Source organism: Haliotis cracherodii, unplaced genomic scaffold (assembly GCF_022045235.1).
Source record: "Haliotis cracherodii isolate W230 unplaced genomic scaffold, xgHalCrac1.p SCAF_16, whole genome shotgun sequence".
NCBI lineage: Eukaryota > Metazoa > Mollusca > Gastropoda > Lepetellida > Haliotidae > Haliotis > Haliotis cracherodii.
The window spans coordinates 28,237,255-28,251,886 of record NW_027266271.1 but is presented as its reverse complement, the minus strand read 5'-3'; the positions used below and the strand labels follow the sequence as shown (position 1 = coordinate 28,251,886).

General features: G+C 36.9%; 1 protein-coding gene across 1 annotated transcript in view; it reads left to right on the top strand.

The window, feature by feature from the left end:
• Positions 1–14,632, top strand: part of LOC139464047 (dynein axonemal heavy chain 7-like) — a 92,624-nt gene extending 77,992 nt beyond the window's left edge. Inside the window, exons 64-70 of the mRNA XM_071245572.1 lie at positions 3,724–3,885; positions 4,060–4,245; positions 5,055–5,192; positions 10,538–10,768; positions 11,990–12,320; positions 12,452–12,555; positions 13,080–14,632. Coding sequence (XP_071101673.1) covers positions 3,724–3,885; positions 4,060–4,245; positions 5,055–5,192; positions 10,538–10,768; positions 11,990–12,320; positions 12,452–12,555; positions 13,080–13,286 — 1,359 coding nt within the window. The 3' untranslated portion in view covers positions 13,287–14,632. The remainder of the gene's footprint in view (positions 1–3,723; positions 3,886–4,059; positions 4,246–5,054; positions 5,193–10,537; positions 10,769–11,989; positions 12,321–12,451; positions 12,556–13,079) is intronic.

Sequence of the window (14,632 nt, the reverse complement as noted above, 5' to 3'; positions counted from 1 at the left end):
GAATTCCTGGGGACCAAAGAAATAGTTCAATACAAATGACTCGACCTTATCACGTGTGACCCCCATGTCTTGAATTCCTGGGGACCAAAGAAATAGTTCAATACAAATGACTCGACCTTATAACGTGTGACCTAGCAATATTACCACGTTGTACATATTATATGTAAATAACATTTGTAAAACAAGCAATAAAAACAGAGGCATTTGTCATATCTGTTTCATGTTGCATCAAGACTGGGCCATTGTACCTGATATCAAAATCTAACCAGTGCCTCTCTGTAGTTGTTTGAAAAACTTGAGTTTGACTTTTCATGTAAGATTTAAAATATTTTTAACTTTTAGAAATTCGGACTATAAGTTTGAGTTTACTGAGACTGGGCTGTGTGTTTACCGGGACTGGACTGTATTTTACTGAGACTGGACTGTAAGTTTACTGGGACTGGACTGTAAGTTTACTGGGACTGGACTGTAAGTTTACTGGGACTGGGCTGTATTTTACTGGGACTGGACTGTAAGTGTACTGGGACTGGGCTGTAAGTTTACCTGGACTGGGCTGTAAGTTTACTGGGACTGGGCTGTGAGTTTACTGGGACTGGACTGTAAGTTTACTGGGACTGGACTGTAAGTTTACTGGGACTGGGCTGTAAGTTTACTGGGACTGGACTGTAAGTTTACTGGGACTGGGCTGTATTTTACTGGGACTGGACTGTAAGTGTACTGGGACTGGGCTGTAAGTTTACCTGGACTGGGCTGTAAGTTTACTGGGACTGGGCTGTGAGTTTACTGGGACTGTACTGTAAGTTTACTGGGACTGGACTGTAAGTTTACTGGGACTGGACTGTAAGTTTACTGGGACTGGGCTGTATTTTACTGGGACTGGACTGTAAGTGTACTGGGACTGGGCTGTAAGTTTACCTGGACTGGGCTGTAAGTTTACTGGGACTGGGCTGTGAGTTTACTGGGACTGGACTGTAAGTTTACTGGGACTGGACTGTAAGTTTACTGGGACTGGGCTGTAAGTTTACTGGGACTGGACTGTAAGTTTACTGGGACTGGGCTGTATTTTACTGGGACTGGACTGTAAGTGTACTGGGACTGGGCTGTAAGTTTACCTGGACTGGGCTGTAAGTTTACTGGGACTGGGCTGTGAGTTTACTGGGACTGGACTGTAAGTTTACTGGGACTGGACTGTAAGTTTACCGGGACTGGACTGTGAGTTTACTGGGACTGGGCTGTAAGTTTACTGGGACTGTACTGTAAGTTTACTGGGACTGGACTGTAAGTTTACTGGGACTGGACTGTAAGTTTACCGGGACTGGGCTGTGAGTTTACTGGGACTGGACTGTAAGTTTACTGGGACTGGACTGTAAGTTTACTGGGACTGGACTGTAAGTTTACTGGGACAGGACTGTAAGTTTACTGGGACTGGGCTGTAAGTTTACTGGGACTGGACTGTAAGTTTACTGGTACTGGACTGTAAGTTTACCGGGACTGGGCTGTAAGTTTACTGGGACTGGGCTGTAAGTTTACCGGGACTGGACTGTAAGTTTATTGGGACTGGACTGTAAGTTTACTGGGACTCGGCTGTAAGTTTACTGGGACTGGGCTGTAAGTTTACTGGAACTGGACTGTAAGTTTACTGGGACTGGACTGTAAGTGTACTGGGACTGGGCTGTAAGTTTATTGGGACTGGACTGTAAGTTTACTGGGACTGGACTGTGAGTTTGACACAACCAGGGATTCAACACATCAACAACAGTGTTCCACTGTATAGGGTATACACAAGTAAAGCTGTTTCATTTCATCTCTGTCCCATGATGATTCTCAGGGTTAGACTACCACCATGTCCCCAGTCTATGTTTATCATGTAAGACAACTTATTGGGTTTGATGGTCAGTCTCGGCTGGAATATTGCTGCGTGTGACACAAAACAACTTTTCATCTGACACTCTGAACTTCTGATTCCTGTGAGCAAATCAAGGTTGAGTTGGTTCCAAAATATATTTCCCTCTAAATTCAGCAATTATCTTTGGTCTGTTTACACATGGTCAAGGTTTATATCGTAGTATGTTTATTTTACAGTGAATGTTGTACAAGCAACAGATTTCCAATCAACTGAATGAATGATTAAGTTGATATGTTCTTCCCGAGTAGAAAAATAGTAGCACATTAGCACATGGTATGCAAATGTATGGTAATTTCATGAGAATGTGTTTTTTGGTAAGTAGATGTTTGCATATATTTTTAGTCTGATTTGAAGATAATTATATAGGAGTTTGACATGCTGCATGGTTCTAATAAACAGACTTAGGAGACAAGATGTGTGGCATTCAAGCATGTAACAAAAGTACTATTCAAAGTACATCACTCGTTCAACATCTGTCGTCTGAAAGTTTCTAATCATGTGTAAAGTTTGGACCACTCTAAATCTACCAGCCTCCATTTCAATTCAATTTTAAACACTCAGTTGTCATTTTGAAATATCGTAAGAGGTGCATGACCAAATGGATCAGCGGGTTGGACTTGGTTGATAGAGTGTCAGACATACCCTGTCTGCATGGATTGATGCTCACAATATCAATTACTGGATTGTCTGGTCAAGATTTGAATATTTACAGGGTGCTCTTGTATAGCTGGGATATTGCTGAGTGTGGCTTTAAACAAAAAAACACCATATAAAAAAAAAGATCAACAAAAATGTTAATGTTTTCTCAAATCACACAGGGACCGCCTCCATGGTCTTGTGGTAGAGCGTCTGCCTGGAGAGCAGCTAGGTCAGGGGTTCAATCACCGGCCACGTTATACCAAAAGACTTTAAAAGATGGTACTTGTTGTTACCCTGCCTGGTGCTCAGCATTAAGGGTCTAAAACAAGGACTGGTCGGCTCGGAGTCAGTATACTCTATCTAAGTTGGGTATTCATGTAAAACTGCAACATGGTATCTCATTGGGCTAGCACAATAAAATGGGCATAGTCCGGGTTAGTACAAGAAGACACACATGTGCATGCAATGAACGCAATGTTAAACCCCATTTCACCTCACCTCAAATAATACAGATAACTCTTATTATATATTTAAGATGATTTTATATCAAATTTATACTACTTAAAGCTTTTAATGAATTACCAAAAGTAGTGAAAAGCAAAAAACATTCACACACACCTCAAAAGGATTTAACATAGGCCTAATTTCAAGATGAAAAACTTTTACAAACAAATATGATATAAAACATTCAAAGTATACCATATTGAACATGGTCACAAAATTCCTTATACAGTGGAATCTGTCTAAACTGGACTGGAAAAAAGAAATAGTAAATATAACAAGTTTTAAAGATACATTATTACTTACCATAGTAAATTTAGTTCAGTAATGACAGAAATCTGGATTATACTATATCCTCCAGTGGTCAGAATGTGCTCGGATCTGAGCAGAGATTGTGGAGTTTCAAGTTACAAAATGACATTCCATTAACAGACTCAGTGCTGGTCCTTATGCAGAAAGGGCTGGGGATGGCTTATCTCGAAGACATTTAACGGAGAAAATATTACCAAGCAAAAGCCACTGTGTAAAAAAGAAATTAGTCAGATTCTGGTTTTGCCAGATTCCACTGTGTTGTGTTGTTAAGAGGGATAGATCCTTCTCTCTGGGTTGAGCTGGGGCTCCTCCTTGAGGGCTCTCTCCGTGTCGAGATGCTACATCTGCTGCTGCTGCTGTTTCAGAGTTGCTGGAAGAAACTGTTGTACGGCCTGTGCTTCTTCCATGCACTGATTCAGGAGAGGAGGAAGTTTGGTCCGCTGGGTTGGAACATCCCGTACGAGTTCAACGAGACAGATCTCAGGATCAGCGTCCGTCAGCTGGCCATGTTCCTCAATGACTATGATGTAAGGATGAAAGAACAGATGGGTTTGATTTTGAAGATGACAAAGTCAACTGTTACATGATATTTTTTCTTGACTGAACTCTATACGCTTTCCCTGTACCCAGATGAGATGTGTTAACATACCATCAGATGTATATTCATCCATGTCTCACCAATGACATTGGCCTGTGTTTAGAGTGTCCAGTTTGATGCCCTGCGCTACCTGACCGGAGAGTGTAACTATGGTGGTCGTGTCACTGACGACTGGGATCGACGCACGCTGCTCACCATCCTCAACAAGTTCTACTGCTTCGACATCATTGAGCGCGAGGACTACTACTTTGATGTCAGCGGCCTCTTCTACTCCCCTCCAACAGGCGATGTAGGTTTCAGTCTTCTGTTCATTATAATTCATGTAACCTTCTTAGAAGCATTCCAGTTGGCATAGATGGAACATTGATCTATGCAGAGTTGCTTCCCTTTGTTTTAGATCTTTATTCAATGTTGGTATTAATTTAACATATGCATGTGTTGAAAATGAAAATCCTCATCAAAATAAATGCTTTTGATACTTTTTCTGAGTGCCGTCGACTTGGTTAATTTGTTTGTCATCCTACTCTCATATGTGGGGATATTGTCATAATCTCAATCACTTGTTTGTCTGCTCTGGTCTGGTCTATTTATAGTCAAATGGCGGCCTCAAGATTGACCTAATTGTCTCAAGATTGACCTAATTGTCTCAAGATTGACCTAATTGTCACACACAAATAAGTCTTTACCTTGATAAAATGAACAAAATTTTGAACTTCTAAAATAAATTATAATCAAGACAAGATATTTTATGGATGGCGACTTCTTTTTTCTATTATGATGCAAGGTTTCGGAATAGATCTTTATATCGTTGTCAAGCAAGAGTTGTCTCCCTGGACAATGGTATAAGGATCTATCTTACAAATATCTTGTCTTTACTATCATTTACCAACTTCTAAAAATGTCAGTCAAACTATTTACCAATAGATTAGTTCCATGTGTCACTAACGAGGTGGGGTGTACTGGAATTTACAAGCTGACCATTGGTGTAAACTCCTTGACCTTCGGTCTTGTGTTGTACAAGCCCATTTACCTAGTAGACTCATGTAAACCCCGCTGGTGTCACGTGTCACATGTTCCCTACGGGTGTATTTATTTCAGTACGAGAGCTACATTGAGTACACTAGGAACCTGCCCCTGAATCCGTCCCCCGAGATCTTCGGCATGAACGCCAACGCGGACATCACAAAGGACCAGAAGGAAACACAGACGTTGTTTGACAACATCCTCCTCACTCAGGTCAGTGGAACACTAGTCAGCTGAACAAGGGAGGATTCACAATGATTGTAGATTGTGCGGGAAAGTAGATGGATTCTGGATTTCCATTAAAGTAAATAATGAATTCAATGATTTATGGAGGAAAATTGTCTGCTAATTTATAGAATGACTGAAAATGAGAACTTGAACCTTAATGCTGAGTTATGGATCAATCTAGCTGAAATTCTGAATTTCCTTATTAATCTGAATTACTTTTGGAAAAGATAAATCTAAATTTTAGTAGGATTACTTTCCAGTTAGTATGAAATGTAAGTTATGAAATTAATATGCCTTCCTAGTTATATAATTGTGCTACCACCTCTCAGATGGGCATTGGTTGTCCAGTGGTCTAATGTCTTGTGTTGAGTTGCATCCCTTGGTTGAACAAGGATCTGCTTAATAATTATGGGTTTGAACCCGACTTTGACCATGATTGATGTAATGATGCTGTGTCAGTCGGATGGTTTCACTGCGGTTGTAACTGCCTATGACGTGTATGACTTTGCTCTCACTGCATCACTCTGTGATATGATTGAAATACTGTATAAAGCTGCGAATTGTGGCTTTGTAATCATCAGTTTGGTTTGAAAAGGAAAGACAATTTGAATGACAAAACATTAAATGACACTAAACCAAATCCAGATACTTTCCATGCCTAATAAATAATTATTTCCTGATCAGATGAAATGAAAGGTTTTAATACTGTTTTATACATGTCTTTCGCTCGGTTTGAGTGTGAATTAATTTGGAAGTTATTTTGATGTATCTGTTGTTTGTTCATGTCTGAAAGCTCTTTAATTGCTTTGTGTCTGTGGCAGTTGGAAAAAGGGGACTTCATTTAGTTATTTACATGAGTTTGTTTATGTACTTAAATAAACATTAATAGGGCCAGTTCCATTTTATACACTGTATAGCTGTGATGTGTATATTTGCAGTAACATGTTTTTATAAAAAAAAACTAATTGGGAATTTTAGTGGTTGTAATATCTTTTTTTTTGGTCAAATTCAGATTGTTGTCTTTATATGTGATGTTTATTTGTCTCATATGAAATTGTAGGCGATATATATTGCACAATTTATATATTAACATTGCAGTAGACATTCATATGATATTGTGTGTTCTCGTCTCCATGCTCAGATTGAGAAGGAGCTGGTGGGAGGAAAGAAAATAACAAAAAAATTATATGAGGACAAAATCTGTAGTTTGGTTCAGAATACAACTGATATGTTGTCTGTTGTTTGGTTATAAATTTTGGATAGTTTCCAAAACCACATCTGTTCATAATTTCACATGAGTTATTGTGATATGTTCGTAGCTGTGTCGCTGTTGATAACGTGGAAAACATAAGATGGATAAGTGAAGCAGTTAAGCAGAGTAACTGTGCTTCTTTGAATAAAACCTTCTGATGAAATACAGCAATCATGTTTCTTTGGAAGGGGGAATTTTAATTTATTACTCAAGAGCAAGAAGGTCTATTCAGGCGGGTGAATAGGTACATATATTTATTATATACTTCATTGTGAAAGACTGAGTTTTCTGGAGTTTAGAAAAGGGATATTTTCATTGCAGTGAACATAACACTTTGACAGAACTGTTGTCATACAAGAGTTATCTCCTCGTTAATTGCCTTTTTCGGAAGTCTCTTGCCCGACCAAAAACTGTTTTTGACTTCAATTTTACCTTAGTTCCACATTGACAAGGCAAAATAATGACAGGTTGTCATTAATGGAGTTAATATAGCATCTTTCCGTTGGTTAATATCTGGAAAATGTTTCGTTATAAACTGTAAATTTCTCATTTTACTCGTCAATCGAGACTGTTCATTTCACAAGGGCCATTTTTGTTACTTGACCAGCATGTATTCTTTCGCTTCCAAAAGCTGGCTCAAGATTTCAAAAATATCATTTTGAAGTTGTTTTTGTATCTCTTCATATCCAGGGTTCACTCAGGAATATTTCTGACATGGGCCTATTATCTGAACATGTTAGATATTCCAGAGGCCCCGCCCTAGAATTATCACTGCATGTAAAAATGTAGCCTTTTATTGACTTCAAATATTTTTTGTTACTTTTATTTATATTTTTTTTAAATTTACAAATACAGAACTACTTTTTAAGTTGCAATTACAAGGGGTGGTGAACTATCCCTGCATGTGAGGTAGGGCGAATTGACGTTTCAAGGTTTTACATTTGTAATGAAATAATTTAATTTACAAGTAGAATAACTAGACAAGAAGTATATAATAAATAGGATATTTCATGTGTCTCATGAAATAGCCTCTTTTTATTTTTTTTATTTTGAGCATGATGGTCATTTAGGACCAGCGTGAGATGAGCAACACACAAAAATTATGGACATATATTTATCATTGTTTAATGTCATTATATATACACAAGATAGAAATAATCAATACACCAGAAAGCACATCGCCACAAGTAGCTGTAACATGTTGATGTGGTGTCAGCAATACTCACTCACTCACTCACTCACTGGTCAGAGGTCATGTTTCTGCGGATGCACGGTGTAGAAATCATGGAATATGCACATTAATGACATTAAAATTTGAACATTGCATGAACTAATGTTATTATGTATTTTATTTTTTTGCATGCTGTATCGAATGCACTCTCCACTATATTTATCATGTGGGATGCATCACCTCCTATGTGCTGAATGCGCTGTGTTGTGTGATCGGGGTTGGTAGAAACGGGTAAGACAGACATATAGGACCTCCCACAGTCTGTCCCTTGCTGCTTAGATAGACACTCTCTCTACGGTGATTTCATCTCTTATAATCTGGATCTCTATTTGCTGACAATTTGAAGGCAGATAAACCTTTTATCTTGGAAGAAATGTAATGGATGGGGGATTTGGTCATTAACATTAAATTAAACATTTATGGTTACTATCTTTTTGATGATTTATTTAATAAGAATTTTTTTCAAAGTTAATGTTTTAAATTAATTTGCATTTTTTAAAGAAAAACATTCTGAACATTAATTTAAAATTGTCATGGTGGGTAAGATACGGTAGCTGTCGAAAAATGTCTCGATTATTATTTTAGAATCTTAAGATCTTCAAAATGTCTGATGATCCAGCCTAGCTGACTTCTTAACCATAGCCTGGTTATCTTATATAGACTTGCTTTGTTTCCCATAATCAAAGCTGATAGCACTACTACATACCAGCATTTCTCTCCTATCTAACAATGCTTATCTGGAGTACACTGTCTGTAAAAGGGACTATTTATCTGAAATTGATTTTTTATGCAGAAAAGAAAAAAAATGTATTAAAAGCATTGTCCATTTGAATGTCTAAGTTAACTTCATTTTCAAATTAGGTGGATTTATTTTCCACACAATGAAAAATAGTTTTTTAGAATTTTTGAGACTATAATGGAAATTAACCTTTTACAGGCATCTGTAGATATAACAAAATAACAATTTACATATGTTTGTTAGTTAGATTTATGAGAACTGAAACATATATTTCAAGCACTCATACTATAGCACTTATATCTCATGCAAATAATTAGATAGATGTTTTCTGTAGTAGTGTAGATGTAGTTTACTGTACCTGATTTATACTGTATTGTTTGTGTCCCAGTGTTGAGATTTATGTAACTATTTACGGTAAGTACCAATAGATGATGTAAAATGTTCATGCAAAATAATTTTGAATCATGGCTTTCGTAATTACTGTTACTAGGATTCCAATGTGAGTTACAGTGTGTGATAGATGTCCATTTGAAATTGATTACACTCACGTGCATGCTACACTCCATCCTAACATGTCATCAATGAAATGTACAAGTGTAAATTTCTAATTACAAAATACAGGCAGAAATTCAGGTAGTATAAAGTATAGCTGAAGGAAATAGACAAATATTAGATAGGAAATGAGAATAGTGGATGACATATCGTCACAGTCACACATTCTCCTTTATGTCACGTTCATTGCAGTCATCAATTTCACTCACAGCTGATCATCCTTGATGAGAAATAGAAATGCATGTCTGGTTAATATTATGTCCGGTAACTATTTGTACAGAATATATGCTGCTATGTTTCTCTGGGATGCATCATTTAAATAGTAATCTATTGTGTCAAATAATCTTTATTTTCAGACTTGAGTAAGTTCATATTCACTTAAATAGGTTTATAAGATATTTTATATATCTTTTGGATATTTCTTTGTAATGTCTTGGACTAAACAAATCAAGTGCTTAATAATGTTTCTATTTCTCATCATGATTTCATTCACCGGTTCCTTTTCATTAGATGTCATGCAAAGATTTCTATACCTACATCACCTTAGAATGACAGTAGTTTAGAAATTGGATTATTTGATTGTGCCTAGGCAATGGAGATTTGACAAAATTATATTGAAAAATGACTGAAAATATTCAATCATTTAGAATATGAAACATCCAGTTGTTATTGATAAGGATTTAATTTGTGCAGATAAATTCAAATTAGCTGAGCTGACTATGTGTCGAGTTCTATTTTGTAGTTTTATTTTAATAACAAAAATAATTCAATGAAATGATTTTTATAGAACAAGGAGTATATTTTTTAAATTAAGTTTTTTTTAAGTAAAACGAGTCTTCAGTCATTTATGAGCACTAATATAAAAATGCAACCTAGCTGTTTAGACTAGAACAGAAAAATAGAAAACATTTGTTTTTTAACATAGATAAGCAGAAAATATATGCACAGGAATGTATTAAATAAGCATGAATATTAATATAAACAATGAAATGTTCTATAAAACTTGCATGAACAGATTATTTTGATACCTAAACAGGTATATTACCTGTCTGCATGAGCTCTTTTTTTATTTCAAAATGCACAATTTTTTCAAAATGTATATTCCTTAAAAGTCAAATGAAGTTACGTTAAGAAATATAAAAGTTGTAATTTTATGTATAAATTCATTTAAAAGTAACAGCCTACAATAAAAGTTTATGATCGGTATCATGGCATTGTTATTATCATGTTAAGGTTATTTGAACATATGTGTTAACATTATTTAAGGATAAATAGAAGGGATTATGGATGTAAGAAATCAGTCAGATCATCAGGGTGCCACCATCACTATTACTGATTTCACTTTATACTGTACAAATCGTCAAAGTAGTCTTGTAAAGTTATTGTATTCATGTATTGATATCGTATTGTGAAGCTGTTTTCACATTATTCCAAAGTGGCTTTCTTGCACCCTCAGAGTATGTTCAGTATTACTTGTGTCATTGTTTTCTTTCAGATGTAATGATATTGTATTACTGAAAAGAAAAATATCTTCATCATTCTTTACCTTCTTACAGGCAAGAGCTTCAGCAAAGGGAGGTAAATCTACTGATGATGTGGTGGATGAGGTCGCGGCAGACATCTTGTCAAGGCTGCCCAGCAACTTTGACACAGATGCAGCGCTGCGGAAATACCCAACATCATACAAGCAGAGCATGAACACTGTCCTCGTGCAAGAGATGGTCCGCTTCAATCGACTGCTCATCACAGTCAGAGCCAGCCTCATCAACATCAGGAAGGCTATTAAGGTCAGTGGAGATATCAAAAGTATTAAATTATTTACCATATTTTGTCTGAATTATCAAATGATCAGCCTTGCTTACCCAGATGTTTCACTTGACCAATAATACTGGGACAGAAGTATCAAATGGTCAATACTGCTGACTCAGATGTATTAAATGACCAATTATGCTGAGAGGTATTTGGATGACCATGCAATCATGCTCCCCCAGAAGTTTCAAATGACCAGACATACGGAGTCAGATATATAAAATAATCTATGATGCATTGTCAAGAATATTTATTTGACTCATTCTGCTCTGTATGAAGTTTGACTCATCACCTTGCCATCATTTATGTTGTGGAACATGTGCAATGATAGTTTTAGTTTAAAGTTATTAAATACTAAATGTCAATAACTTTGCACAGATGTTGCATGCGAGTTCATGAACTGAATCTGACCAATCCTTCGAGAGATCCACTAAGGAAATAATGTCTTTGTTTTTCTCTTCCAGAAACCTTGTTTTTATGCCACTGGTTAGACCCTTCAATGAGTGTATTGTGAGTTTGGCATTAAATCAAATATGTCAACTCATACCAAACAGAAATCTGTCAAAAGAATGCCAGTGTTATATCATTGTCCTATAGGAGGCCATCAGTACTCCACAGTTTTTCCTACTTTACATACATCCACTACCCATGAATGAAGACAACAGCTTTGCAATGTTGTTGCTCTTTTAAACCAACAATTCAAGCCACAGTCTGGTTCCAGCTCAATGAGCGCTCAGATTACATTGACAGTATTCTTCATTCAACATGTGCCATCTTCACTACATATTTATTCAAGATTAGGTAACAGTGGGGTTTGCAGAAACTTCCTGCAAGGCTCACATGGCTTATTGACTTCCCACGAGTTTTGACGGCCCTATCGACTCAAAATAGACATGTATGACTTTAACACCACATAGCAGCTGTGTGTATTCCCATGTTTCACCCTATAGCAGCTGTCTGTATTCCCATGTTACACCACATAGCAGCTGTGTGTATTCCCATGTTACACCACATAGCAGCTGTGTGTATTCCCATGTTACACCACATAGCAGCTGTGTGTATTCCCATGTTACACCACATAGCAGCAGTATGTATTCTCAGCTGCTGGAGAAACAAGGTGTATACAAAGTATTGAAGTTACCTTGAGAATGGCATCACATAGAGACCACAGTGTATTATTTTCTTATCTTCCCTTCCAGGGTCTGGTGGTCATGTCATCGGAACTGGAGGAGGTGGTGCTCAGCATCCTCAAGGGCAAGATTCCCGGGATGTGGATGAAGAGGTCCTACCCATCCCTGAAGCCACTCGGCAGCTACGTGAACGACTTCCTGACTCGTCTCAAGTTCCTCCAAGACTGGTACGACACTGGCCCACCTACATGCTTCTGGGTGTCAGGCTTCTTCTTCACCCAGGCCTTCTTGACAGGCGCTCAGCAGAATTATGCCAGGAAGTACACCATCCCCATCGATCTACTTGGCTTTGACTATGAAGTTCTGGATGATAAGGAGTATGATGAACCCCCTGAGGATGGTGAGTATTGATGATGATGATGATGATGATCCAAAAGGACTGACATTTTCTGATTCGTTCTGCCAGGGTTAAATGTCTGACAGGTCAGTTCTTTTTTATGAATAGCTGAATTTGAAACTCCTCATTTCCAGGTGTGTATGTGTATGGTCTGTATGTGGATGGAGCCCGATGGGATCGCAAGGGCAAGAAACTTGCAGAGTCATTACCAAAGGTGTTGTTTGACACCATGCCACCGGTAAGCATAATCCTGGACTAAGTGCTTTCAAAGTCACTAATGTCTGTCTGAACCTTACCTTTTCTGAAATTCTTCTAGTTAGTACCACTTCCACAGGATCTCATAAACATTCTGTGTATCTGTCAATGTGTATCTGTTATTCATTCACATGTTATTGTCCGTATTGTTAATTTAGAACGACACCAATATATTTTATCACACAGTGACAATAATAATTCATCACAAATTATGACTTCAAAATATTTCCCACTGTTCAGAAGGTCTCTGGGATGTTCTGTAAACACTCTTGTTTATTTTATATAAACTCCCTGGGATATTGTATTTTTCCCAAATATGAGATTTAGCTCACTTGGATAACAATAGAATTACCTCAGTGGAGGTGTATCAGATGGAAGAAAGTCAAGTGGTCAGACTTCTAAATGGCTAAATTTCATATCAGTATTTCAAAGCCAAAAAGGTTCCTTATCCTTTCTTGCCAAACTGCTTCAAATGATTTCATCAAACATTCCATTTTATGACTTCAGCTTTGGCTGAAGCCCCTCAAGAGGTCCGACATTCCAGACAAGCCAGTGTACAAGTGTCCAGTGTACAAGACCAGCGAGAGAAGAGGGACATTGTCCACTACTGGTCACTCCACAAACTTTGTTATTGCTATGATGATCCCATCAGACAAACCCGAATCCCACTGGATCGGACGTGGTGTCGCTTTGATGTGTCAGCTGGACAACTAGCGGTTGCTGTGGAAACAACTTTATTGTTGCCATGGCAATGTTGTATTTTTGTTTTTTCATTGAAAACAGTATTTATCATGTCCATTATTATGTAAACTGAAATATTGCCATTCCTTGGTCAGTGGAACCAAATTTAACCTTTCAGTGCAGAGGATGTTCTTTTTATCAATGAAGCAAATGTAAAACATATTTATCTTTTTCAATCCAAATATGAGTGTCCACATTCCAAATGTTATTTATCAAACAATGCAGTTTTTGCTGTTTGTGTTATTGTTCATATAAGTGTTTTTATATGGACATGACAGTGTGATACCTTTTTTAATTGTTTTTATGCTGTATACTATGTTACTGTGCTGCAAACATTATTTTTTGTAATATGACAAATAGCTGTTAATTTCAGTATTGCCAAAGTTTGGGAGAAGGGGTATCAGAAAATCCGTCCTGTACTTGAGTATGTTTCAGTATTATTATTTTTTAGTTTTAAATACAACAGATGTTTAATATGCTCTGTTCACACATCAATATCCATCACTCTTCTACCTCTGGGATTTAAATTATGTCTAATAACAAAATAGCAAGTTTTGTAGTGTCCAGATCCTAGTGATATTTAATATTCATGTTTGAAATTACCAAATGTTGAAAATCAGGAATTATAGGAAAGAAGCATATGAGTTTGTGCTGTAGGCTGTGTTCAGAATTCTGATATTACGTTACGCTTCTCTGTGAATACAGAATACAACTTATGGGCATGTCCTTCAACAAACTATTGCCAGTTATTTCCACAATACAATAGGTGTGATACATGTACCAGTGTACACTGACAGGGATTTCCATCAATATGTAGACTACTGTTTAGTCCCTAGTGTTCACAGGATTCCTGATCATGAACAGTTTGCTTCATATCTTGTGAAGTCATTTTCAAAGGACAACGCTTTAAATTACTTCATGTACTTCAAACTGCAAGAATCAAACCTAATATAACAGAACTGGTGACTGAATTCCCTGAATTTGACGTTTTTAGGATTTGTGATATGATTTTGCTATGTCTTCACCTCAGCATTAGAAGGGTGCTGTTTAGGTGTGTTTTGTGGAGTAGTTATTTCTATACATACTGTATATATTTGCTCATCTGTGATATCTATATTGTACATACAGAGATATGTGTATTATTTTCTATTGACAAGCTGTTCACTATGTGCTGATCAAATTCCTATATTTGCTGTGAATACAACTTTGTAGATTTGGATTGTAGATCACTGTTTTACATAGATTTTGTAAATGAAACATTGGGAAGCAATGAAAGGCAGTTTGAAAGTGAATATGAAGTCAATAAAATATTAATATGA